At 37.2% G+C, this 27,916-nt stretch overlaps 1 protein-coding gene across 4 annotated transcripts; it reads left to right on the top strand.

Annotated features, from left to right (window-relative positions):
- Positions 1-841: 841 nt before the first annotated feature.
- On the top strand, positions 842-25,188 carry rnf17 (ring finger protein 17). 4 transcript variants are annotated; one of them, XM_049022325.1, is made up of 29 exons: positions 842-946; positions 3,414-3,504; positions 4,506-4,744; positions 5,464-5,547; positions 5,682-5,843; positions 6,775-6,946; positions 7,419-7,560; positions 7,953-8,143; positions 8,243-8,393; positions 8,530-8,692; positions 10,453-10,568; positions 10,817-10,937; positions 11,465-11,591; positions 11,865-12,107; positions 13,243-13,387; positions 13,743-13,855; positions 13,977-14,067; positions 15,730-15,848; positions 17,919-18,136; positions 18,845-19,005; positions 19,262-19,381; positions 19,770-19,850; positions 20,085-20,207; positions 20,409-20,462; positions 21,802-21,909; positions 23,090-23,216; positions 23,307-23,442; positions 24,552-24,738; positions 24,830-25,188. In XM_049022325.1, exons 2-29 carry the CDS (start codon positions 3,449-3,451, stop codon positions 24,923-24,925), a joined length of 3,846 nt encoding a protein of 1,281 aa, XP_048878282.1. In that variant the 5' UTR covers positions 842-946; positions 3,414-3,448; the 3' UTR covers positions 24,926-25,188. The 4 variants fall into 4 exon arrangements, with proteins under 4 accessions (XP_048878282.1, XP_048878293.1, XP_048878270.1 ...); XM_049022336.1 differs by having other exon boundaries at positions 881-928; positions 8,533-8,692; XM_049022313.1 differs by having other exon boundaries at positions 881-928.
- Positions 25,189-27,916: the final 2,728 nt, after the last annotated feature.

The raw sequence follows: 27,916 nt of genomic DNA, 5'->3' as shown, positions 1-27,916 counted from the left end.
AATGAGGTAAATCAAAGGGAGATCTCAATGCATTGGACTTTATTACTGTTAATTAAATTTTCAAAATAAATCAGAATAAGATTTATTTTTAATAAGGTTTATATCACCAATCTAATGTTTTGAAAAATTTGGCAGGGTAAAAAACTTTCCTGTGATTTTAAATGCAGCAAACTACCTACAAAGCTTCCTAATTTCCATAAGCTAGCAATGCAGGCCTAGACAATGGCATTTAAACATAATTTCCCTCCCTGCACATGTATATTACGGAATAACCAATATGTGATACACAGAAACTAGACTATATTCAAGGGAGATTTGTTTGATAAAGGGATTATATTTGTTCTAGACTTAATAACAGACATTAATGGTAAAATCTGTGCTGAAAATGAATCATTAAATAATTTAGATAATAATATTTTATAGCTCTATTGTGATTTAGTTTACAGTGTAACCCAACAGATGTTAGGTTTTGTATAGAACCTGCCCACTGAGTTTGATGGGTGACCTTGACAGATAATTTTAATGGTTGTTGGTATCGTTTAAATTATAATTTATATAAACATTTCAATGACGTTTATATATAATAATTTAAATTAATATGAATGTAAACATATAATATAAACAGTAACGTTGCTAGCCAAAACTGTTAACTAATCTTCGTAATTTTGCATGTACTATGATGCATATGCAATTGGAAACCCTTCTCCAGTTTAAGTGCTAGGGCTTTACTTTTCGTGTACATCATTTATTGTAATATTTTGAAGCGCTTATAAACTTAAGAGTAAATCGTCGCCATTACGCCGTGTCACATGTACCGGAAATGATCGAACGGCGCGAAAGCGGTTGTGGGGCGTGTTGCAGTTAATAAATTAAGCGGAAATGCGTCTTTATTTCTGTTTTGCAACTGCGAGGAACGGGACGGTATTCGGTACTTAAGGCGCTCTAAGTACACTTTTGTTATTAACTTATATATCACTAAATTAGCACGCTACGACGTATGTAATTTAACAGTCGTAAAATACAAGTATTGATAAGCAAATGCATATAGTACTGTTTGAAGGTTTTCGATCTTACTTGTGAGATCCGGCCATGTTGTAGTTCCCCATTGAAGGCCGAGTATAGTTTATTTTTTAGACAGAAAATGTCAGTAGTTGAAGTTAATGTTAATAAGAAACTTTGATACGTGCTCTGTGGCTTACGGAGAATCACAAAATGGCACTTTTATTCTTACGTTCAATTGGCTAAATAAAATCCAAGTATTGATACATTTCGGTTTCTTGTATTACAGGACACGACACACGCGTATTGGTATGAATGGTATTAATATCGTCATATTGGTCGTCGGTTTTTGTATCTCGATATCTCACAATACACGATTATAATATGGTAGTAGTGGTAAATAGTAGCTAGGAGGACGAGATTTATTTTTGGATACTGGAACTTAGTGTGGCTATGCACCAATACGGTCTAGTAAAATTGCATCGTTCATAGTAGGGGTTCCCAGACCATTGATGTTGGGCTGGCGATGAAACTTTTCCTTGGGGGGGCCGATCGATCAACGACCCAGATTTTAATAAGATGAGCCGTTTCCATATCTTTTCTGATGTCATCAGAATGCGCGAACGTCAAATGTAGATTAAAAAGGAGTAGCTTGAAAATGTGTAGTTTATTTTTGGGAAATAACCAACCACGCCCTCAGGCTAGGTGGAATACTGGCGGCTGACCTGGGGTTAAGGGAACCACGGTCAAGGTTGTAGGGTAAACGCTGATCCAGTTCTTACAAACCACCAAAATAAAGTGAAGTATATCTAAGTTGGTAGTTATTATAATTTCGTTTTGAGATATAGTCTTTTAAGTAAAATGGGTTAGAATTGTTAACGTTAATGGCACTCTCAAACATACATGAATACTTTTAATATAATTGTTTTGAATCACCTATCCTGGAAGTTTTTGGATCTTGCCGCAAATTGACAGGATCTCTTTCATACTTGAGAATGTTGCGCAATGTCTCGGAAATCTGTCATCCTGCTGTTCAAGAAGTTTTATCTCCGCAACCCTGCCTGTATCACGTACCAAGAAACTTTCTAGCCCCAGTAGGCAAATTTGACTGCCACCACAGCTGTAGTCTTCTGTATAGAATGTACACTACCAGTCAATTTTTACATATGCTGAGATTTTATACAATTGCGTGTTACTCACTTAATATTTACTAAAAATAAACTCGGTATTCTTTGCTAACAAATAAATTTACAGTATGTTCACCACTTGAGTACTTTTATTATCATATCACATCTTTGATTCATTGAAGTAACATCCTCTAGCAGTTATAACAGTAGATTATTGAGGCGTTCTTTCTACAAGGGAAATTAAATGCTGCCCTGCTGCATGTGATGAAACCAGTTAACTGGTGCATTTAAAGTTAAAGGACAGCCTAGAATTTGACTGGCATCACCATTCAACCAGTTAATAGGAGGTCAGACAGGCACTGTTACATACTCATTCCATGTTATAAAGGAAGCTTGTTTATTTGTTTTCATTTATAGTTCTCTCAACTTTCCAATGCTTAACAAGAATTAAAACAATATGCAGTTTATGAAATAAATGGAATAGTGGTAAAAAATCCGTGGTGCATAAAAACTTTTGACTGGTAGTGTACCTTATATTAAATGACAGTTTTTCTAAACTGGAAGCAAAGTTGTTCAGTCTTTTTGCATATGATCATGTCTAGCCACGCACCATTCTTTGAGTGGGGGGTATTAGACGGTTTGAACTACGATGCACGAAATTTATTCAGGTACTTTTGTCTGTTTGTAGCTGAGAGACCATATGTAGCTAAGAGTTTTTTCCCCGTACATTGAATAGTGACTTTTATTCCTTATATTTTTCACTTGCGTTTTACTGTGTAGCTACTGGCTTCAGTGCAAACTTTATCCATCCCATTACTTTAACTGATCATTACATGATAAACTTAAAGCACATCAATAAAAAGCATGATGTGTCCTCAGGATATTGAAACTGCGGAATATTCATTTTAGAGAAATTTGTAGTGCGTTTTAGAATATACAAAAGATATTAGGAAATCAGTTACAATATTCTGGCCCCTTGTTTCTAATTGTCTTGTTTTTATTGTGAATCTTTTGAGTAGAATGTGCAGTCTTTGTGTCACCAGTATGTTTTATAACTCCTTATGCCTGTTTCCTGACAAGTTTTTTCGATCTTCTGTTAACCTTATGTTATATCTTTCATATGGAGCATTTGCTCTTTATATTTCTTAGTTATAACGTTTCACTGCTGTCATTTAACTATCAAATATACATGGTAGTAACGATACACTTTGGGTTGTCTTGCCAGAACATTCTTAATTCTTGTATTGATATCTGAGGAATTTTTATATTTAAAAAAAAAATATTCAGACTCTTCTTGGGGTGCCCAAAGACCAAGAGAAAGAATGCTGAAGAAAATGCACGAAACCACTGACCAGCCTTTTGATGTCATGAACATGGGGTAATATGATCTTTTGATCTGATAAAGTGAATTTATTCATTAGGTTCGTAGCATTTTAGTAATAAGTTACTATTCATTGGCTTCTAGCTGTCTTATTCTAGGCAATTTCTGTCAGTTTTGGCTCCCTTAAATGCTGCAAAATATGACTTACGTTTGCTTTGTGCTCTGTATGCAGGTATTCCCTGTTAAGTTATATGCTCGTGATTATGTAATTACTAAAAGGATCTGTTGCTGTTTTCGCAAGAACCAAGTTTATAAAGTGTGTCTGCCCTGTTTCACCAAATGTTCCAAGAAAACTCTGTTACACATCAGTGTTTTTTCCAGATATATAATCTCTGACCACTGATTTATCTTGTCTCTTGTTCAAGTTCAGTTTTCTGTTTTGGAAAAATTTCCAGTGTTTTGCAATTGAGGCCATTATGAAATGATTTTGTGGACCAATTGACTTGTATACTCTGTGTCTAATAAAAATATACGTTCAGCTATTCAGTTTGTCATCATAAATATACATCAGTCCAGACTGCTTTCTTAACTGTGTTATTTTCTTGTGCTTTTGAATGCTGGTTTTTCCACCATATGTAACAGCGACATTTATGATGGCCTCTTCTGGTTGCTTTTTGCTATTTGTTGCTTTCTAGATTCGTTCGGTAGTAGTGTAGAAGCCTCTGATTTCCCGCAGAGGTGGAAGTGAATGGATTATTTAGTAGTTATTTAGTAGTAGTTTTTATTAAGTGGGAAAAAAATCATATTGGGTAATTTATTCAAAATATTGACTCTTCTGTTATATTTTTTTATATCAAGTATGCCCTGATTATTGAAGTTTTTAATCTTTAATATGATTTCTGTTCTTATTTGATCTGTTGCAGAGAAGAGTATACATATGCTTAACATAAATGGCTGATACTGGCTTCTACACTCTTGAATGTTAAATTAGTGAAAAAAATTTTTGGTCATGATTCTATGTGAATTATTTTTTTTTTTCCTTTCTTTGTAACATCCAGTGAAGAAGAATCCCTTCCCGTTTATCTCCAGCACATAGGACCTCACCAAAAGAAGAATCTGAACCCTGTTCCTCCAGAAAGGAGGACACAACATAGACACCAGCCTAATGGCAATGCAGCCAGCATCTTTTGGCAAGGGGAAGACCAGGAAATTGGCAGTTCCTCTGAATTGTTTTCTAGGCCTTCTGCCAATAGACCTGATGTAATCATTGAAGAGTTTATGAAGGAATCAGAATCTGGTAATACTAGTGTTAATCCTTGGATGTCTGCTTTATGTCATAATTGAATCCCTCATTATGTATTTTGGATAATATGCGTAATTTCTATTGTGTTTTGAGTAGCGAAGGGTTAGGCCTCTCTGCCTAAAAATAGGAAGGTTGCTGGTTCAAGCCTCTGCCGTGGCAAAATAGTTACATCTCTTTTAAAATGCTTCAGGGGCGCTGGATAAATATCTGACCCTGCTCTTGAACCCCAAGCTTCATTTTGTTCATGTACATGTGTGTTTGTGTCTCAAATGAGATTTAATTACAGTTTAATTACATTTTTTTAGTTAAAAAAAAACATTCCAGTGTACAGGTCTGCACTTTTGCAGTGGGCAAATAAAGCATAATTTTTATTCAGGAAAAAAGTGATTGAATTGGATTCACAGAATGACTTACCCAAGAGGAGTATGCTAGAATGTCCCCATTTTTGATTCTGTTCACTTTTGTAATTGTTATTGTTCAGGAAATATCTAGTGTTGCATCGATGTGGTCCCACAAACTTTTTTTAGTATTCTCTTGATTTCTTGGTTAACCTTTCACCTGATTGGCATTTTAATGGTATTTTTATTTGATTGTTTGGTATAGTACTTTAACATCTCTATGAAATGAGCATATTTTTAGTATTACTGTATAATTTTCAGGAAAAAATGTACAGGCTGTCTTAGATATATCTCTATGATTTATTTAATTTACAGCCATCATTCTGCAGTCACCTGAAAACAAGGCGTCCAAAGCAACCCAAAAGATGCAAAGTAAAACGAACATTCATCACGGTCAAGGTACCTGTATTCATAAGAACAAAGTCTAATTTGATTTTCCTGTATCTTTATGCTGAAATATTTAACTGATGTTGATACATAAATTTGTCAATATTTTGCAGTTTGTGTTGCCTAACATGTGCCTGTGATGTTAGTTTTTCAGGAGTGGGTGTTTGTAACACATGTGGCCAACCCAAATCATTTCTACATCCGACGTGTGGCTGAAAAGAGGGCGGGGGTCTTATTGGCCAGGAAGATCAATACTTTTTGCTCTGGAGAGAGGAGATTCTTTGTCTCAGATGATGATTTGGTGACCGGTAATGTGAAAATATCTTTGATTTCTGTTGATGTCCATGTCACAGGTGCCACTAATAATGCTGTGATTTTCAGCCTGCATTCATAATTGAAGGAAATGGTAAATTTCAGGTGAAGAACTCCTGTGTAAGATACTCCTGTTTGCAGGAGAGCATTAGGGCCGCCTAAAAGGGATAAAAAAAAACATTTTGAGATTAGTCGAAGTAAACTTTTGAGATTGAAGTCAAAATATACAGATAGCTTCTTGCAGAATATGTCTATAAACATAATGTGAAAAATGATAGATTTTTTCAAATTGAAAGCTAATTGTAAGCATCTTTTTTTAGCTTGTTTTAACAGTTTCTAACATTTATAGTGATTTAGTTCCTTAATGCTCATATGCTCTCAACATCAATATAGCTTTAGTTTCTGCATGTCATTAAGTATCAGTATAATGCAAAAAGTATCCATGTTAGCCATAATTGCAACCAGTCAATTGCGATAAAGACATGAGCCTTCATTTTTTTGTGGAATGTACCCAGAAAGCATCAATGTGAGGTATCTGTATGGTGTTGTCATGCAAGACGGTTCTCTGTCATTGACAGGTTTCTACTGTTTAACTTTTAACTTTTTTTTTCTTAAATTTATTTTGACTTTAATATCAAAATTGTTTTTTTTTTTCCTTTTTGGTGACTTAGTACTCTTCTGTTCTTTTTCTTAAGCAGATACTGAGGGCTAGGTTTTAAGTTAACTATATTTTAATAAATTATTTATTTCCTATTCTGTGACCAAAACTTTCATTCAAGGTTAAGTGTTTTCCTTCAACACTTCATAGGTGCAAGTGGTAGATTTAAAATCTTTAAATTTTTTTAATTTTTTTTTTAAACTACCCCCTTACCTCACTCTTTGCACAGAAGACAATTCACGCCCGGCACTTTTTCTTGACTCCTGTAGGCTCCACAGTCTTTGTGAGGTGGAAGGAAAACGTGTGGTATCGGGCAGTGCTGACTGAGATCTTCAAAAATGAGCAGGACAAACCAGTGAATAGATGCTCAGCGTCAACTGTGTCCAAAGTGCACGTCTTTTTCCAAGACTATGGCTTTTCCGAACAAGTCTCTCTCTCAGTGTAAGGTTGACGTTTAATTAAGTTTACCATTTGATATCTTCCTGACAAGATCCTGGATTTAAAACATGCAGGTGTTGGTATTTAATTTTTTCATTATGTTATAAATTCTTCATCTTCATTATATAGCTAAATTGCAATTCTGTTGCAATGTTAGATATTTCCTGAAGTCTCCAGTGCCAGGTTGCATTATCCCAAAGGATATGTCAGTTAAATTTGCAGTGAGACTTCTAGGATTAATATGAGTAAATGGGTGCAGCTTTGTATAGTCTCTTTATTGGATAGGTGTGTGAATTAGAATTTGATAGGCATTTTGTGCACAAAATATTTATGGCTTTTAGTTTAAGCAACTAGAATATTTATCCATCTAAATATGTTAATCAGAACCAATTGATTATCTGTGTAAATCAGAAATCACCTGGAGTGGATTAACCCATTCTGTCTCGTTTTTCATCTTCTTCCTTCTCTCCTCTAGTAAGCAGGATGATGGTACAGACCCAGTTGTCAGACTAAACCAGCAACTTCGAAAACTAGACCTGATGGCCCAGTCTGTACTGCGTTGTTGGGTCCCCCAAGCTATCAAGTGTTCATTAAAGGACATAGTTCCTGCAGATCCGGTTAGCTATAATGTCTACCCAATATTGTTGTCTTTATTGATTTTGTGTGTGTTCTTACATAGAATATTTTGACATTAGTGCTTTGAGTAGGCATTTGTGGCTTGTCCTCTCACCCACACATTTTTTTTTGATTGGCTGGTCAGTAAAATTTTGTTGATGAAGGATGTTTGTATTCATACATTTTGTGTTAATATGGAAAATGAAACCCTACCTTTTTGAGTAATCATTACACTTTGAACTGTATTTTTTAAAAATAGCATTGAATTGCCATTTAAAGCATTTGACATTAGTTTATAAAAAATTGTATACTTTTTTTCTGTTGGCATTGTTCTGCATAAAAAAAATGTAATGAAACACTTTCACAAATGACCACTTTTGTATGCTCTGCAAAGATAAAGGGCTGGGATCAAAAGGCCCAGGCAGAGTTCTGGCGAGTGGTTGGTACCAAAGCAGTACCAATGCAGGTGTTTGGACAGGACAACGACACTTTATTGGTGGACCTAAAGAATGCGCCCATGGATAAAAGTGCTACCAACATGCCTGTCTCCCTCAGAGAGTATCTTGTCTTTCTGGATTTGGCTAGGTAGGAATCGAACTTGGTTTTATGTTCTGCTACCTGGTTTGCATTACTGAGAAATGACTAGAATAATTTTATCTGTGCACATTTTTGCTTGTATTTCAGATTTTATTCGCCATTAGACCAGGACCGTAAAATGGTTTCTGGTGCCAAAAGATCCTTGCAATTCTATCCTCCAGTGCTTCCCAATGTCGGAGTACAGTTCTGTGCTGTGGTGTGTCACATTAACAGTCCTTCTGACTTTTACATCCAAATGGTGAGGCTCGTGCAATGGTCAAATCCAGGTTTTGAATACCACTGATTCTTGCCTGTGTTTTTAAAACTGAAAACTTACTTGAATACTATGGAGTCTGAGATTGTTTTCCATATTGATATAATGTCCCTCTGGAAAGCAGGTTGATAATGCAGAGTTTCTGCTGCTCAATGCCAAGCTGCAAGAATGTTATTCCCAGGATATTCCAAAGAGGCAAGGCGTCAAGGTGTCCTATCCACTGACAAATCAGGCCTGTGTCGCTATGTTTGAGGACAAGGTTTGGTACCGAGCTCAGATAATTGGTTAGTAGAAGTCAAAGAATATTACACAAATAAATGTGATCAGTTTAGTTAAAGTAGTTAACAAATATCTTTGTTTATTGTTTATTTCAAACATATTCACATTTACCATATTTACATATTTCCAGTCTTTTATGTTTGAAAAGGAGTAGGCTGAAGTAAAAACGTATTTAGCCCCACCCCCATCTAATTATTCGCAGCTCACTTTAAACACTTTTTGTCAAATAAAGAAAAGAACACAACAAGACAACACTATTACTTTCATATAAAGACTGAACACACCAAATGACACATTTCCTTCAAAAGGTAAGTTTCGGTGTTACCATTACCATCCCGAGGTGAACTGCTCTTCTTCATCCTCATATTTATTTAGAATTTGTACTTTATATTTTCTTTTAAACTGACATATTTTTTACTTTAATTCTTCTGTTAAACTGTTCCATTTAACCCCTGCTATTGAAACACACATACTTTTTAATGTTGTTCTAACACATTGGATTTTTAAATTCGATTTCCCTCTTAAATTATATTTAAATTAATATCATTTGATAATTAAAAATCATATCTAAAAATTCTATAGTTCTCGTTTTTATAACGAGTCCATTTGTATGATCTTTATATCCTACTTTAGGATCAAATCAAATCAAACGAATATGTTTCCCCACACCTCTACACAATAGCTCAAATATGGTAAAAGTAATGTACAAATAAGGTATATAGTGATTTTAGATTTAAGATATGCCTTGTTTTCCCCAGGATGGCCAGGCTCCATGCCAGCTTCCCCCAAACATATTTAATGTCTGGTTTCCAGCAGATTTTGTGGTCTAACATCACACCAAGGAATTTCCCCTTCCATGTTTACATTATCAAAACATATTTTTACTTCCATATTTCACTTATTTTCCAAATAACATAAACTTAGTTTCATCTAAATTTAATGGCAATTTATTTATATATCAAACCATTTTTTTTATTTTTTTTCCTTTGTGGCCACCTCCAAAACCTGCTGCACTCCAGAAAAAAAACTATTTGTATCATCTGCAAATTATAATTTATAATGTATATAAATGATACTTGTAGAGTATAAAATATATTAAAATTTGTTTTATACTCTACAAGTATCATTTATATACATTATAAACATTTTTGGACCTAAAACGTATCATTGAGGTACCCCAAATGCTATATTCATAAATCTAGATTTATGTTGATTTATTTGTACAGTGTTGCCTGTTAGTTATACTGTATAGTTCTTTAACCAGTCCAATACAATACCTCTGAAACTATACTTCTCCATCTTTCTAATCGATATATTATGGTTGACAGTGTCAAATGCTTTCTTTAAGTCTAAAAACACTCCAAGTGCATACCTCTTATTATCAGTACATTCTGTTATTTCTTCTACCAAGTCCATCAATGCCTAGGTGGTTGATCTGTTATTTCTAATTCCATACTGGCTGTCTGTCAACAAATCATGTTTAATACACAATGTACCTTGTATCATTTTTATGGTATTCCAACTTATTAATAAAATGTTCTCATCTAATTAAAGCAATACAATGTGGACCTCAAACCTACAAAAGATAAATATGCGCCTCTCAATTTGGAGTCAAAAACAGCATAGCTGTTATAGCTGGCATAGCTGGTTGGTTAATGCATTTGACGCAAATCACACTGTGATCTTTGTTTTATATTAAATTGTTTGTGTATGTCTCCCAGTGTGTATGTGCATATATATATTTTAAAAAGAACATGGCTTTTAGGTTTCCCTGGTGGCAGGCAGGTGGAAGTGAGATATGTAGACTTTGGCAACAAGAAGAGTCTGCCTTTAGATGATGTATGCTGCATAAAGGAGGAGTTCCTTGCCCTGCCAGCCATGGTGATTCTTTTCTTATTATCATCTTTTATTATTCTGATATTTAAGATTTGTTTGTTGCCTTGCCTAAAACCCCTAACCCAAATGCTTTATGCCTCATGCTAATGCCGTACCTAAAGAAACTCTGAGTTCATACTGAAAGTACCTTACTGCTGTTCAAGCCTTATTTGGACAGACTTTCGGATGGTTTTGGAAAATGAAACATTTCTTTTGAATTTCAGTCTTTTCTCATTTCTAATTTCTGCACTTAGGCAATTCACTGCTGCCTGGCAGATGTGGAGCCTCTTCCAGCTATGAAAATGTGGAGTGAGGAATGCTCGGAGAGATTCCATAACCTAGTGGGACAGAAGCTAATGTCTACTGTGGTAACTGGTGCGCTGCATGTCTCTTGAAATCCAGAATTTAATATAATGGGGAGAAGCTTATAGGAAATGTTATTAGTGACACGTGATACAGTACATGTGTGAAATATGCTGGTTACTCATGTTTCATGCCAGGGCTCCCAGTTACAATCCTGGAGGGCCAGTCTGCAAAGCATTTTGTAGATTTCCCTGCTGAAACACGCTTTATTCAGCTCACCACCTAATTACCAGGTTTAGTAGGTATGTTTGCAAACTATGCTGCACACTGGCCCTCCAGGACCAGAATTGGAAAACCCTGTTTTGTATGATGTGCTCCTTTATGATTTGACCTGCTATATATATATATATATATATATATATATATATATATATATATATATATATATATATATAGCAGGTCAAAACATAAAGGAGCACATCATACAAAACAGGGTTTTCCAATTCTGGTCCAATGACATACAATTCAAATGTATGCCATACATAATATAACGTCAAAATTTTGTTTTTCCACGTGTTTGCATAAACACTGTTTTCTAGAGGTGAACCAAGCACAGCAAATTTTACTGGTCAGGCTGTTGGAACTTAATAGCATCAGTAACATGACAATGTCAAGTGACATTGGGGAGCTTCTCGTGAAAGAAGGCTTGGCTTCTTTCCTCAGTGGGTAAGTGAAGTGGTCCTCTGTTAATATTAGCCTTTGTATGAATGCTCTGTGTATTGCAAATATGTCAGATTTATGTTACAAATTGTACTTTGACATCAAAGGATAGACATTGCAAAATGCAGTTTGGATTCTACATAAAGATTTCAGCGAGATATAAACTGAAATGAGAGGACAGTCCCAGTCTAGAGCAGCTATCGTCAACCAGTCAGTCAGTCACCAAGATATTCCCAGTTGATCATGACACCTTCTGTTATCTTTGTTTGTACCAACCAGAGTGACACTTGATAAAGAACCTCTATCGTCAAAGACAACTATCTGGGACCCTCCATTCGAAAGCCCTTTGGAGGTAACGGAGGCTGACATATCTTCAGAAAATACTACAGAACACGTGTTTGAAGTTGATCTTCATAGTGAACGTCAGCTCTGTGCCTCTGAGCTGAGGGTGAGGGTCACCCATGTCACTTCCCCAGCTAGCTTTTTTGTGCAGTTTCTGCAGATGGACAGCAGTCTCAAGAGGTGAGATTCTTGCATACTATCCAAATCACTAGATAGAAATTCTGCAGAGCCCCGGAAGGAACATGGACAGGAAAGAAAACATGCACTTTTGTGACATCCCACAATAGTTTTCCATTACCTTTAATAACAGTGCTGTGTCTGTTCAAAGTATAAAATATCAATTTTATTTACGGCCTAATAAATATAAACCTAAGTGATACAGACTTGTCCTGTGCTTTAAATATTAAACAGTGGGGGACAATGAATATGGACTGTGTTTTTCTGCAAAAAAATAAAATGAAAATAAAAATTTTTCGCTCATTTATGAGTTGTAAAAAAAATTAAAGAAAAAAACCTTAGTCATTTTCCAATTTGACATTTCCTGCTTTGCGTTTGCATTTTCAAGTTGCAAATACATGTTAGTTGGAGTGCAGCAGTGGACGGAGCTATGGATGACTGCTCTGCTTTCTCACTGCTTTTGCTGATTCTATTGTCCTTGTGTTCCTTGTATATGGTCGCCTGTGTTGCCCAAACTAATGGCAAAGTCGCCCAGGCTTAAGTTAATTACTTATTTGCAACTTCCGATTGATTTAGCTCTTTATTTGCAGCAACTTATTTTGTGGGCTAAGCTGGCTCCTTATTCGCTGCTTCGCTGAAAGGTAACGTTTGCGCAACACGGGCTGCAGTTGTTACTCAAGTCTTTTGAAAATACAAAATAACATATGAATAAAAGGTTTAAGCTGCAGCATGTATATTTATTTCCTAGTTCTTGCAGTCTGGGCCAGGATACTTTGTTTCATTACGGTGGCAAACCTACATAAATATGTGTGCTACAGCCTAAACATTCTTTACTTATTTTATTTAGTATTTTCAAAATGTCTTAATTATAAATTGTGCCGCTGCGAATACCCCCCCTAAAGGAAGCTGGGAATAACTTAAGCCGTGAAATAAGATGCTATGAATAAGAAACTAAATGGATTGGAAGCTGCAAATGAGTAGCTAACTTAGGCCATGTGTGACTTTGCGCCAGGAACACAACGGAATCAAAAGTGCTTTTTTTCCTCCTTCGCCTGCATGCCCCTTCAGTGGCTGTCAGACTCAGATAGCTCATGTTTGACAGTTTTTTTTTTTCCTCCTCTTACATTTCATTCCCCAGGGTATATAAAATGTTGAAGGAAGAGTATGCATTGTCCAAGCCTCTGCCAGAAGAGTGGAAAGCACAGATGTACTGTGCTGCCCTCATCAATGGCGTCTGGGAAAGAGGGCAGATCTGCTCTGTATCTTCCAACAATGTCGCAGAGGTGCAGGACATTTCGCTTGTTTTTCACAGGTTCTTGTAGTGCAGCTGCAACTTTATCGAAGTGTCTAGACTGTTGAGTCTGAAATCCTGATTTGAAAGTCCTCATATTACAGTTTGTCCCTTGTAATGGTGTGTTTGTTTGAGCATTGATGTGAGCTCTACCTGCAACAATATATGGACAAAGTCATTTATGTTGTGCAGATGTTTATGTAGACTCGTATTAGAAGATATCTAGCATTCCGATTGTCTCATGGAAATTTGGGAGGAAATAAACTGAGGCTTACGGCTGCTTTTGTTAGATAGATGTTGAGTAATGAAATAATCCTTTTTGGAACTTATATTGCATCTCTCCTAAGGTACTACGCTGCGATTTTGGAGGCAAAGTGAAACTTCAGCTGAACAACCTCAGGCCTCTTCGACATCATCTCATTGGTAGCCTTGTTCTCGAGTGTTCCCTTTGTGACATAAGGTAAAGAGTGTGGACCGTGCTTATTGTTAAGGTTACATCGGTCAAGTTTTAAATATGATTTACAAGGTAATGGCTGTAAGTGAATATTGATTCTGAGTCCCTTTCTTGGTCCGTTTCACAGACCTACAGGAGGCGGCACTACTTGGACAGTCACTGCATGTGAATTCATCTCTTATTACCTAACAGGTGCTCTGGCTATTATGACTGTCAAGGTAATACAGTGGGTTGAATACTAATAAGTGGGTTGAATGTTTAGGAGTTGTACTAATCAATGAAAATACTGTTTGACAAAAGAAGTGCCCTGATTACCAATGTAGTATTTTAGACCTTAGGAACTGGAATTTTTGGCTAAATATGAACTGTCTGTTTGTCTGTATCTTTATTTTAATATGAAGAGTTTAAGATGAGGGGTTTTACATTAGGTTGGTGGACATATGTCCACTTCATGATGGTATCAGAAGTTTGTTTTACATATTTATGCATTAACATCATCACAGTCCAAAGTAAAAATGTGCATCCCCAAATGTTATTTTACGAGTGTGAGAAAACACATTTGCTCAGTACCTACTTTGCAAAATAAACCTATAACAATGAAACCACAAACAGAAATCTTTGCACAGTGGTCAGTAAATGGTTTAATATTTGAAATGGACTTCAATGATTTTCTTACATTGTGTCCCAATGGCTCAGTCAGTATCAGTCTTTTTATGTTGTTCACTATCTTTCTAGAACTCAAGTTATCGCCAACTAGTCTAAGTGGTGGGACATTATCAGAGCTATGTCTTACTATTTTACCTAGTCATTAAAAATGGTGTACTTAAAATTAGTATAATGTAATTCATACAAATGACCTTCATGACTACAAACGGTAACTAATATAAACATAAATTATGCTTTTAAACAGGAAGCTTAAGGTGTTATTTTACCTTGATAGCATTATCCGGGTGAAAATGCAGTGCAAACTTCTAGCTTCAAGTGACAGCTTTTAGATGAGGTATATTAGTTGACACATAGATAGGGCAGGAGATACACGGTTTTGATGGACAATTCTGTGATTAAGTGGAGATACTGGTGAAATGGATGACTTTATGAAACATCTTATCATTGGTCAAATAATGCTATCAGTAGACAGAAGAATGGACTGTTGTATGTATAGTGAAAATACACAATCGTCAAAAAGTGGTCATAGGCGGTTTTCATTGGACCTGGGACGATAACTACTTACTCTTGTTAAAAAGCATGGAGTGTGATAGTTTTTTTTCGTTTTTATTAATAAGCAGACCTGACAGTAATTTCAGAAAAGAATCTGACAGGATTTCAGTTCATAGCTTGTAGCTCAAGTGTGCAGACAACTTTCTATTTACAGCAGGGGTCTCCAACTCCGGTCCTGGAGAGTTACTATCCAGTAGGTTTTCCATCCTACCAGGCTTCTGATGAGCCACACCTGCTTCTGGTATTTGCCTGAGTGCAGGTGTGACTCATCAGAACCCAGGTATGATAGAAAACCTACTGGATAGTAGCTCTCCAGGACCGGAGTTGGAGACCCCTGATTTATAGTATCCTGCTATCTTTTAAAATATTATCTAACCTGCCTGCTGATGAAGAAACATGATTTGCATTCAATATGCAAGGTTAAATAAATACAAAAGCATCTTATGTACTCATGTTTCAAACAGATATAATTTTTAAAATACTTGTGATTTCTTTAAGCAAGTGATTTTCCTTTTGTTTTTCTTACTGTTGCATTTATGTATTAAAAGGCTGTTGAAGCTGGAAAATTTAGATTATTTTTTGATGAGCTGGCTGTGAAATGCAGATTTCTAAACTAGTGTCATCACTCACCCCCTCCCCCAACCTTGAACCCCCTTTTGTAGGACAAGGCCCAGCAGCCAGTCTCTGTTGCTTTATACTGCCACAGCAAGGCTAGCCAGGAGGTCAGCTTTGCTGATGTCATGGTCAGTGCGGGTCTGGCACTTAAGGAGAGGAGACCTGAGTGAGTTCAGCATTAAATTAATTGTATTTTTATTTTTTGAGGGGGGAAGAAGCTGTTTGTTAGGATTGTACGTAAAGGTTATTTTTGTATTGATTTTTAATTTAACATATTTTGAAGTGACCTAATCTTTTTGATCTTTTTGAGTACTAAAAATAAACCTAATTATTTAAGACCATAAAGTAAACATTGAACACTTACTACAGATACATGATATCTCAGTTAACACATTGGTGTCAGCTGATATTGGTTAAAAATCAAGGTATCGGTCCAATGTGCCAATCCTAGTCAGTATTTCCAGCTCACATTTAAACTATCAAAATTAAAAGCACCAAAGCTAAAGACGTAACTACTAAAATAATGGAGATGATTGAATAGGACGATCTGTCATTTTCCATAGTGGAAAACAAGGGATTTCTTCGGCTCATTCCCCACCTAGAAGCAGGGTTGCTAATTCCAAGATGAAGAAATAAGGGGGATCGTTTGAAAACATGGGAGGCAATTTCGAAATGGGACACAGCATTTTGTTTTATAATACAGGATGGGGCAGTATAGGTGGTGACTGTACTTAGAAGATGTACTTAGAAGACTGTACTTAGACGAGACAGTTTTATACAAAAAGGTCTAGCTGCAGACCTTACCTGTTAGTAAACCACCACTGTCACTAAATCAAATCAATATGGAAGGCAGGATCTCTGCCAGCACTGAACCTGCGTGAGACCCGTTTCAAATATATCCATTGTCCCCTTTGGAAAATGGTTTTTAAACAACATCATAGGTGTTGTTTATTTTAAAATAGTGTTCAATAATGGTGGTTACTGAAATCCTTCACTGGTGAGACAGTTTTTACAACTCCATACATGTTCAGTAGGAAAATATTAATATAATGTTAGTGGGGAGGAAGTGCTTTTAAAACAACATCGTAAGTAGCGATATTAATGAAATTATTAGTCTTAATGAAAACCTTTACATCAAAAATATATAATTCTATGCATGAGTTACATGTTACTTCCTTACCCTCCGACACGATTTACTGACAGGAAGTGTACTTAGAAGTGAGGCCTGCAACCAGACACTTCTCATTTTATAAGGACTGTAGCATGTTTTTAATTTATTATTGAATCAGGCTTGAAGACCGATGTTTTGTTTTCCACCGAATAAATGGAACATCATTTCACTAGTCAGCCCTGGCAGGTTTCAGTCCAAGGAGGCGATGATATATCAACACGTTTTTACTTAACTACCCGCAAGACACCTATGTCCATAGCGACAACAAAGTCGTCTAAATTGTTTGGTGTAATTAAAGTATCAAATGACTGACAGCTAACATCGGGTTATGTGCATAAAATGGCTTAAAACAACATTGTGTAATGAAGTGCTGCTTTCTGTTTAGGCTGTGTCTGAGCCTGGGAGTTTTTCATTTAATCCAGACATTATACCACCACATACCAGTATTTTGAAATCTTGGCGATTTTAAACTGTGCCAACAGAATCCAGACTGCTTTTCAGCTTTTTTGGTGTTACACCACTGCATTCTTGTTGTGATTTGCCCATTATTTCACGAGTTTCTTACTGGCTTGTTTCAGCCATGGTAGTTAGCTGAATAAAATTGTATAAGTCTGCCCCTAGTGAGATTTCTTATTCTCCGTTAGGCAGCAAGGGCCATTTGGCAAAACAAAAGTGAGAGAGAAATGTTAACTAATAGTAGACTGCATACATATTTAAAAATTCAAATGTGAATATTTTTTTTTTTTGCCATTGATTATAATTTAAATTTATTCGAAAAACAATTTTCAGTTTCCCAGCCCTGCACCATACTAACTGGCATATTTACATAACCGAAAACATAGACACATTGTCCTAGCAGTAGTTCAAATCATGCAAGGTAAAATAATCCATGCATCATATATATCATACATATATATTTTTCATGCAGCTTTGTAGCAACCCTGTGTGGAGAGCATTCAGCTACTGTATCATGTAGCAGGTTGTTTCAGGGTCATGGTTATGAGGGTTTTGAAAAACAAAGTTTACCATATAACAATGTATTTTTTTTATGTGTTGGAAATGTAGTGTGGTCTCTGTTAAAACATCTGAAGGATCTGATCAACAAGGAAGTGTATCAATGGGGGAAAACCAGAGGCCGTTATGTTGCATGTTGTCTGGTCTGCTGGAAGAGCTAAAGACCGAACATTACAGTCCACCAAAGCTGCCTCAATGTGGCCTTGTACAGATGACCATCACAGCTGTCAGCGAGGACGGGGCTATCTATGCTATGACTCAGGAAGCTGGTATGTGTATATCAAGAGGTTCTGTGGTGACCTTTCTTACAGAAACGTATTGTAGATATTAGTCACAAATATGGCTGGGCAGTATGGGCTAAAAGCCACATCTCTCTTTTTAGGCACAATGGCTGTACTCATAAAAGTATAAACAGTGTGGTCAAAACGAAATGCAAATACAGGTTTTCTTTACATGTTTGCGAAATATACAACTATATTCGGTATATACAATTTCATTATTGCAATCAGGTTTCAAAATAGATAAGTCATGCTTATCTGTGTTGCAGGGGTCCAAAAAAACATCCTTGACATAAGACCCTTTTACTCCTATGCATTTGTTTTAAAGCGAAATGAACGAAGTAACAATGATTCCTCTCCTTTCCCCTCCATCAGCTTTTCCTATATGAATTAGTTTGATTTTTGCTGTGGATTTTGGGAGTCTGTGCAGTCACAACCAAAGCTCTCACATTATTTACAATGAAGAAGGAATACTGTTGGTTTCTATTTATCTTTAACAGAGCCCCAGTTTTAACTTGCAATAAAAGTGTATCATTATAACAATTTCTTTGCCTTCCTATCTCATTTGCAATATATATATACTGTAGAAATTCAATATAGCAGCTAGCCATAGTCACAGATGTGATTATGTTCTGGTTGTGTAAGATTTTGAACCTTATATAGTCTTGCTGCTGAGCTAATTGCTGTTCCTGCTTATAGAACAGCATTTTGTGCAGCTGAAACGGACATTGCGATACGTTAAGTCCTTGCCCAGGCAGAAGCCCTACAACTGGAAGCATGGGCAAGGCTGTGCTGTCATGGGCTCTGATGTACTGTGGTACAGAGCAGAAGTGCTTGAGGTCATTGGTGGACACATTAAGGTCAGCACAAGAATCTGTAGTACAAATCTTACGAAGGCCTGAGTTAATATGCAGGTTTTTGTATTTATTTCCTATTAGTTCTTGAACTCCATATCCAATCTAACAATTTTTCAAGAAAATAAGTACAAATGCAACATTCACAGTGATCCACTAATCTCCACTAAACAATGTTTTCTATTTCTTTAGGGAAAATAACTGTCTTTAGCTCCTGTCTCTGATGTCATCTTAAATGTTTCTGCATCTCTATATAAATTAGGTGAGATACGTGGACCAGGGCTTGGTGGAGAACATTCCGGAGTGTTATGTTTACCCGATGTTGCTGTCTAAGGAAGTGCCCCAATTGAGTGTACCTTGTCAGTTGCATGGAGTCATTCCTGTAAGTTTAAGTGTCTAACAGAAAAAGTAATAATCTAGCTATACTATCATTACTGTTGATAAATGTTTGGTTTTACATCGTTGGCAAAAAAATATAAGGCGGATTGTCTCTGAATTGACCGTAATGTGAGTGATTTGAGTATATGCCCTTGCAGTTTCCTTCATAAAGTATCTATCAGTCTATTTATGCCCTGTAATGGAGTTACGGCCTTTTGCCCTGTGCCTCCTAGGATAGGCTTCTAGTTCACCACAACCTTGCATTGGATAAGTAGCTTTAGAAAATGGTTTGATTGGTTTGAGGATTTTTTTACATATGCATTTAAAAGTCACAAGTATTGATTTTCTTCACTAGACAACATCATTTGAAATATTCTACCCTCTGTCTACAGGTCGGTGGAGTTTGGCAGAGGGATGCTGTGGAATTGCTAAAGGAGTTACTGCATATGCGTTATGTGAACATGCAGATCATGGTAAAATAAATATTGTACCTCTTCATCAGGGGTGCCCAGCTCCAGTCCTGGAGGGCCAGAGCCCTGTATAGTTTAGTTCTTTCCCAGTTCTGCCATAAATGATTCAGCTCAAGAGCTGTGTGGTAATTAGCACAAGGAGTTGAATCAGTTGTGTTAAATGAGGGGAAACCCAAAAATGTGCAGGGCTCTGGCATAATACAATATATCCTATGACTCATGTTCTCTCTCTTTCAGGAGGTACCTGTGGATCCTAGAGGTCACTTGACAGTTCAAATTGTGGTAGATGGGATAGACCTTAGCAAGTTCATGGTTCATCACCAACATGCTATCATGAGGCCCATCATCTCAAAAGAAAAGGTGTGCTTTGCAGAAGTAGAAGAATGTGGGATGAACCTGAAAACCCTGGGTACTTTTACTCTGGAGAAATTAAGAGTATAAATGACACACCTGTGTTTCATAGAAGGCATCTCTCAAAGGCTTACCTTAGTATGCCCCTCTCAATGTATTTGTTACTCATCTTTGAGGCAGAAATGCATCAAATCAAGTTTGTTTTCCCAGGATAATATGGAGGTGTATGTCATTGACCACGACAACTGGGACTGGGACGTAAATGTAAGACTTCAGCTTTTGTCATATTTTTCTGCATAAATCTTTCTATACTGTGAACTCTGTGATATGTTATTGAAGAGAAACACTGACCACTTTATTAGGAACACTATATTAGTGATGCGTAGATCCTCCCTTTGCTCACAGAATAGCCTCAGTTACTTATGGCATGGATTCTATAAAATGTTGGGATTATTCCTTTGAGATTCTGGTCCATACTGTCATCATTGCATCATGCAGTTTCTGCAGATTTGTCAACTGCACATTAATATGAATCTCCCGTATTCCAAAGGTGTTCTCTTAGATTCACATCCGGTGACTGATAAGGCCACTGAAAAACACAATGCACTGTCAAGTTCATGAAATCAGTTTGTGACTTGTTTTGGTTTGTGACATGGTATTTTGCTGAAAGTAGCCATTAGAAGATGGGTAAATTGTGGCTGTGATGGGATGGGATGCGCATGGTCAGCAGCAATACTCGAATGGGCCGTGGCATTTAATCAAAGATCAAAGGGTATTAAAGTGTGCCAAGAAAACTTTCCCTTTACAATTAGCCTGGACTGTTGACATAAGGCATGGATCCATGTTTTTGACACCAAATTCCTATACTACCATCTGTCTTCCACAGCAGAAATCAAAATTCATAAACCAGGCTACATTTTTCTTGTCCAAGTTTGATGAGACTGTACTCACTGAAACCCTATGACTTTCAGTTTTTGTAATCTGACAGATCTCCTGGTGTTGGAGTCAGTCTAGCTCTGTGTTCAATGTGTTATGCATCCTGATGTACTTTTCTGCTCACCACAGTTGCACGGAGTAGTGATTTACCGTTGCCATTTTGTCAGCTCAAACCAGTTTCACCCTTTTCTTCTGATCTCACTCTTTTCTCCATCCACAAAACTGCTGCTCACTGGATGTTTTGTGTTTTTTTGCATCATTCTGAGTTAACTCTAGAGACTTGTGTGTGAATATCTCAGGAGACCTGCAGTTGCAGAAATACAAAATCATGTCGTCTACTACAACAATTCGGCCATAGTCAAAATCACTGAGATCACATAATTGTGTGAAGTATACAGGTGTTCTTGATAAAGTGTTCAGGGAGTGTAAAAAAAATCCTCACAAATTGTTCCTTTACCTTGGTCTCTCCTGTTAGCCTAATTTGAATTAGACTTCCAGATTATTTAAAGAAATCTTCTCCAGTAGAATAATCTACTGTTATTTTTCAGCCTCGTGATTTTTTTTAGTAACCAGCGAATCATGTTTAGTAGTCTTCTCCCCCCGCCCCCCCCCACCTAGTTCAGCGATTTGTGTTTGTTAGCTTTTCATTGACGTCCTGTGTTGATAGGGCATGGAGTATGCAGTGTTGCAGCTTAAAAGGTATACCTATCCAAGAATGCCAGAGAAGGGACAGTGTTTCCCAGTCCAAATCACACACCTCTGCACTCCCAATGAGGTAATGTCTGCTTCTGCTTTAGTCCCTCTTTGTGCTTATAGGGAGCTTTATGTTTTTTAATTTGCACTTTTATAACAACATTTGCTGTTATTAGCAAATGAATTGCTCAAGATTTAAAACAAAATGAATCAAATAATAATGATTCCCCTCCTTTTCCCGTCATCAAATTTCCCACTATCTGAATTGGTTTAATTTTAGCTATGGATTCTGGGAGTCTGTGTAACATCATGACTAAAGCGCTCACATCGTTTACAATGAGCAAGGAATACCATTTGTTTCTATTTTATCTTTAACAGAGCCCCAATTTAAACTTGAAAAAAGTACATCGATATAACAATTAGCGCTGCTAACTTTGAATATTGATAAAGTTTAAATATTGGCTGGCAATATTGACTAAGACTGACACATCGGACCAATGTCTGTCTTAATTTTTAATGAATATCAGGTGATCTCTGCGTGTTAACCAAAGTATTATGCATTTCTAAGGGTAACGTTACTAGTTGACTAAGTCTGGGCCTTTACCATTGCTACCGTAGCTTGCAAAAAAAAACATGCACAACAAAACAGGCATTTCCTAAAAGCCTCTATTTATGTAGCCTATGCTAACTGCACTGCATTGTAAAAATGCAGTGAAGTGTTTACCACTAATGTTAGTAGAATGTTTCATTCTGTTACTTTTCACATTTGTTTTTTTAAAAATAGAAATGTGTATTTTATGAATGCACAAAACTGGCTCAACCTTGGTAGTTAAAGGCTGTAATGTCTGTTAATTAAATATGGTCTGGTTTTAAATATTGGCGTATTAACAATCGGGATACCGTGGTAATATTGTGATGTATCATGATGAGTTGAATTGTGACACTGGTATTCTAATGAGAATTGTATTGTGGGCTAGTTGGTAATACCCAGCCCTTGTGTTAAATAGCTGTCAGAATTAAATAAATGGGATGTCTCTCTGCAGGTCTGAATTTTCATGCATTTCATAAAGTAGTTTGCCAGTCAACCTGTAACCTTTAGTTGCATGTCATTCGGAAATGATCAAATGTCTCAAATTATATTCACAAAGCAACATTACTCATTGATATCTCACAGTGAAATATGTCAGGGGGAGGTTACATGGTATTCTTTGGTTATAGCAGGATGATTTAATTTGCAGTTACTTGGATTATTTCTTTTATAGGTTTTTCTCTCTCCCCTTCTGGACATGGAGGATTTTGTGGAGGACAGTGAGGAAAACCTGGAAGAAGCTCTTGCGTATGTGAATGAGATGGTGGACAGACTCCAGCCACTCAGTGACTTTGCCATTGGTTTGTTTCTCTGCTCTCATTTTTTTTAGCTGACTCTTTTACTAAATCGTTACTGCTGAAGACATCAGAAAATTGCTTTCTTCTTTGTAGGAAGCCCTTGCTTGGCCAAGTACAGTGATGGGCAGTACTACAGGGCCAAGATACTGAGCATTAAAAATTATAACCCAGTCCAAATCCTGGTGAGGCATGTGGATTTTGGCTCTGATGATACTTTGTCCACACAAAAGTAAGTATTATAGTAGTTCATTGTATAGCTGTCATGATTACTTTTTTAAAAAATAAATAAAAAAAAGCATTGACTTTTGTAAGATGGGGGGCCAAATAAAGTGTGAAAGCATCATTTCTGTAAGAGCACTTAATTAAAAGTGAACAAAAATACAAAGCTTCAAGAACTTAAATATTACAACAACATGACTGACCACTGACTTGCCCAATCATAGTATATTAGGATATGTCTAAGTTATGTATCCTTGGAGTACAATAGCCTATCTCTGTCATCATTTTAACTTAAATTATTTAGCTTAATTTACTTTCTACAATTCCTGTATCTCAAGGTGAACGCAGCTAAAACAAAGGCTAGTCCCATCACTTACCCACATCGTCTTACAGAATATGGTACATATTACCCAAATGATTTCTTTTTTTAACATGTGGAGTAATATGTGTATATATCTAAGTGTAAGGTTGAACAGCATTGGGAAAAGTTCACATTGTGATGAACATAAACTGAAAATCTAGCAAAACAGTTTCCAAATTGACCCTAAGTTGGTGGCATTGCCACTTGCTGTTTTTTTGTTATTGTCTCTATGGAATCCCAAAAATTTCCATGCAGGCCCTTTGGTCCTCACAAGTACAAAACTTAATTTTATAACTATCTGTGGAAATGCCAAAAGTCTTGTATTTTGTTTGGGTACTTATGGTTAAGATTAGGGTTTTAGTAGAGTATAGGATCTCGTGATTGGGGTTAGGGTTTTGCCTATAGACTTGAATAGACCGTCTTCACAAGTATAGGAATACCAACGTGGGTGTGTGTGTATAGATTAATCAACAAATCGATCGAGAATCAACAAATTTATTGGTAGATTGATAGTGACCGCGCTAGTTCCTTGGCGTCATCTTTAATGCAAGCATTCTAATGCCTTTACTTAATTCTTGGTAATTAATTTGCATTTTATTTGGATAATGTGCGTCTCGTCTGGTGCCATTTACAGTAGCAGCAGCCTGTGAAATGCATGACACTATACCCTTTTTATTATGAAGTGCATTTCTTTGGAGTATTTCTTACTTATTGTACATTAAAGGATATAAACAAGACATTATTTTCTGATCCCCAAGGCTACGTCAGATCCCTTCTGAGCTGTTGCAGTATCCCTGCAAAGCTATCAAAGTACGAGTGACTGGGCTCAGGCCCCCTCATGTCAGCCTGGAGAAGGAAAGAGTCTCGTACTCCCCCGAATGGAGCATTAAGGCTGTACTTGAGATGATTGACTTGCTGCATGGCAAAATTACCGCTTGTGTCATGGTGAGTATATTTGACAGTCAATTAGTAGCTTCCATTTCACTAAAATATCTAATATACACTAAACTTGACTTAAAATAAGAACTTTCTCTAGTCAACAGGACCTGAAATTGCTGTGATGCTGTACAATGATGTGGGAGCTCTAGTTCACCGCCCACTAATAGAAAAAGGGCTAGCCGAAGAAGATTGAGTCAAGAAGCCTGCAGCATGTCATTATTCATTTGACACAATAGCAGGAGCACTTTGTAACAGATTTATGCCTATTTTTCCTTTTCTCCCAGGACCTGACTTTAACATGCAGTTTATTTTGATTATACAGCTAGAATCGTTTTGCAGTTTGATTTGAGTTCCATGTTTGTGATACAACAGCCTATTTTCAAGAACGTGTTTTGTTGCACTTATGTATGAAACTTTATTAAATGGTTCTTAGCAACTACTGGCTGCATTAAGCAATTCCATTGTTTGTAGTTTTCTTTTCACATTTATAAAAATGTATCTAGAAAACTATTTGCGCACCAAATAATGGTAGTTTTACACATTAATTCATTCCATATTGAAAACAATCTGCCATTTCTCTGCCATGGACTGGTCTATTTGTCAATCCTGCATTCCCTCTTCAACCATGCAGCCAATAGAGAACAGCTTGCAAGAGGCAAGTTTCTTTGAATAAACTAACCTGTCATTGCACACAAAAGTGAGATTTCACTCAGTGGCCTGGCCATTTGCAGCAGGTTACAGGTTTTATACATTTTCAGTGACATGTTAATCCTGAATTTGCTTAGCATCTCTAGTATGCTCATTTTAATTGGTTACCAGAATTGGCTTCCAGTTTGAAAACACCCTCCTAAACTTCATGTATAATAAACATGTTTTAAATGTTTTTTGTTTTTTTTTTAGATATTGTCAGCTTCAAATCTATATAAATTCAAATGTGATTAAAGAAGAATAGCAACAGGATAAAGTAAAATCTTAGACGCTGCTTACTGGTAAGTTGTGCTATTTTTAGAACAGGTCCGCGGGCAACTCGTGGGCCTTGGGGGGCATCCTGGTGCCCATGGGCACCATGTTGGTGACCTCTGTATTACAGTGATCCCTTGCCTATCGCAGAAGTTACATTCCAGAACCATCAGCGATAGGTGAATATCCGCGATATAGAAAGACCATATAAATAAACTTTTTTTTAATATAGTTTAAGCCTTAAAATACCCCTCCCACATGCTTTAAACACATAAAAACTTATTAAGACACACTTTGTAAACATATATGATATGTGGATGTCGGGCTAAGGATATGAGTAACATAATATATAATCAATCCATCCATTTTCCAAACCGCTTATCCTACTGGGTCGCAGGGGGTCTGGAGCCTATCCCGAAAGCAATGGGCACGAGGCAGGGAACAACCCAGGATGGGGGGCCAGCCCATTGCAGGGCACACTCGCACACCATTCACTCACACATGCACTCCTATGGGCAATTTAGTAACTCCAATTAGCCTCAGAATGTTTTTGGACTGTGGGGGGAAACCGGAGTACTCGGAGGAAACCCCACAACGACTTGGGAAGAACATGCAAACTCCACACACATGTATCCCAGGCGGAGACTCGAACCTGAGTCCCAGAGGTGTGAGGCAACAGGTCTAATCACTGCACCACCATGCCACCCCCATAATATATAATGTACTGTACATGTATATATATACACACATCGCAGAGAATCGTGATGCGTTGGGGAAAAATATCTGCGATATATAGTGGGGGCGTAATTGCCAAGAGTATTGGGACACCTGCTAATCCATGTCCTTATGGACCCTGCTTTGTGCACTGGTGGCAGTCATTTTGGAACAGGAAGGGGCCATCCTCAAACTGTTCCCACAAAGTTGGGAGCATGAAATTGTCCAAAATGGCTTCGAACTAAGGGGCCAAGCCCAACCCCTGAAAAACAACCCCACATCATAATCCCACCTCCACCAAACGACACTTGGCACAATGCAGTCAGGCAAGTACCGTTCTCCCAGCAACCAGACCCTGACTCGTTCGTCGGATTGCCAGGCAAACATGATTTGTCACTTCAGAGCACACATCTCCACTACGCTAGAGTCCAGTGGCGGCATGCTTTACACCACTGCATCCAACGCTTTTCGTTGCACTTGGTGATGTAAGGTTTGGATGCAGCTGCTCGGCCATGGAAACCCATTCCATGAAGTTCTCTGCACACTGTTCTTGAGCTAATCTGAAGGCCACACGAAGTTTGGAGGTCTGTAGCTACTGACTCTGAAGACAGTTGCCGACTTCTGCACATTATGTACCTCTGCACATTATGTACCTCAGCATACGTTGTCCTCGCTCTGTGATTTTATGTGGCCTACCACTTTCATGGTTGAGTTGCTGTTCCCAATTGCTTTTACTTTGTTATAACACCACTAACAGTTGACCGTGGAATATTAAGTAGCGAGGAAGTTTCGTGGGTGGATTTACTGCACAGGTAGCATCCTATCACGGTACCACGCTTGAATTCACTGAGCTCCTGAAAGCAACCCATTCTTTCGCAAATGTTTGTAGAAGCAGTCTGCATCCTAGGTGCTTGATTTTATACACTTGTGACTATGGAACTGATTAGAACGCCTGAATTTGATGATTTGGAGGGGTGTTCCAATACTTTTGGCAATATAGTATATGTACAGTCAGGTCCATAAATATTGGGACATCGACACAATTCTAATCTTTTTGGCTCTATACACCACCTCAGTGAATTTGAAATGGAATGAACAAGATGTGCTTTAACTGCAGACTTTCAGCTTTAATTTGAGGGTATTTACATACAAATCAGGTGAACGGTGTAGGAATTACAGCAGTTTGTATATCTGCCACCCACTTTTTAAGGGACCAAAAGTAATGGGACAAATTAACAATCATAAATCAAACTTTCACTTTTTAATACTTGGTTGCAAATCCTTTGCAGTCAATTACAGCCTGAAGTCCGGAATGCACAGGCATCATCAAACGCTGGGTTACCTCCCTAGTGATGCTCTGCCAGGCCTCTACTGCAACTGTCTTCTGTTCCTGCTTGTTCTTGGGGCATTTCCCCTTCAGTTTTGTCTTTAGCAAGTGAAATGCACGCTCAATCGGATTCAGGTCAGGTGATTGACTTGGCCATTGCATAACATTCTACTTCTTTGCCTT

The sequence above is a fragment of the Brienomyrus brachyistius genome, chromosome 1 (assembly GCF_023856365.1).
Source record: "Brienomyrus brachyistius isolate T26 chromosome 1, BBRACH_0.4, whole genome shotgun sequence".
Classification (NCBI taxonomy): domain Eukaryota; kingdom Metazoa; phylum Chordata; class Actinopteri; order Osteoglossiformes; family Mormyridae; genus Brienomyrus; species Brienomyrus brachyistius.
This window is presented reverse-complemented; position numbering and strand designations above follow the sequence as displayed.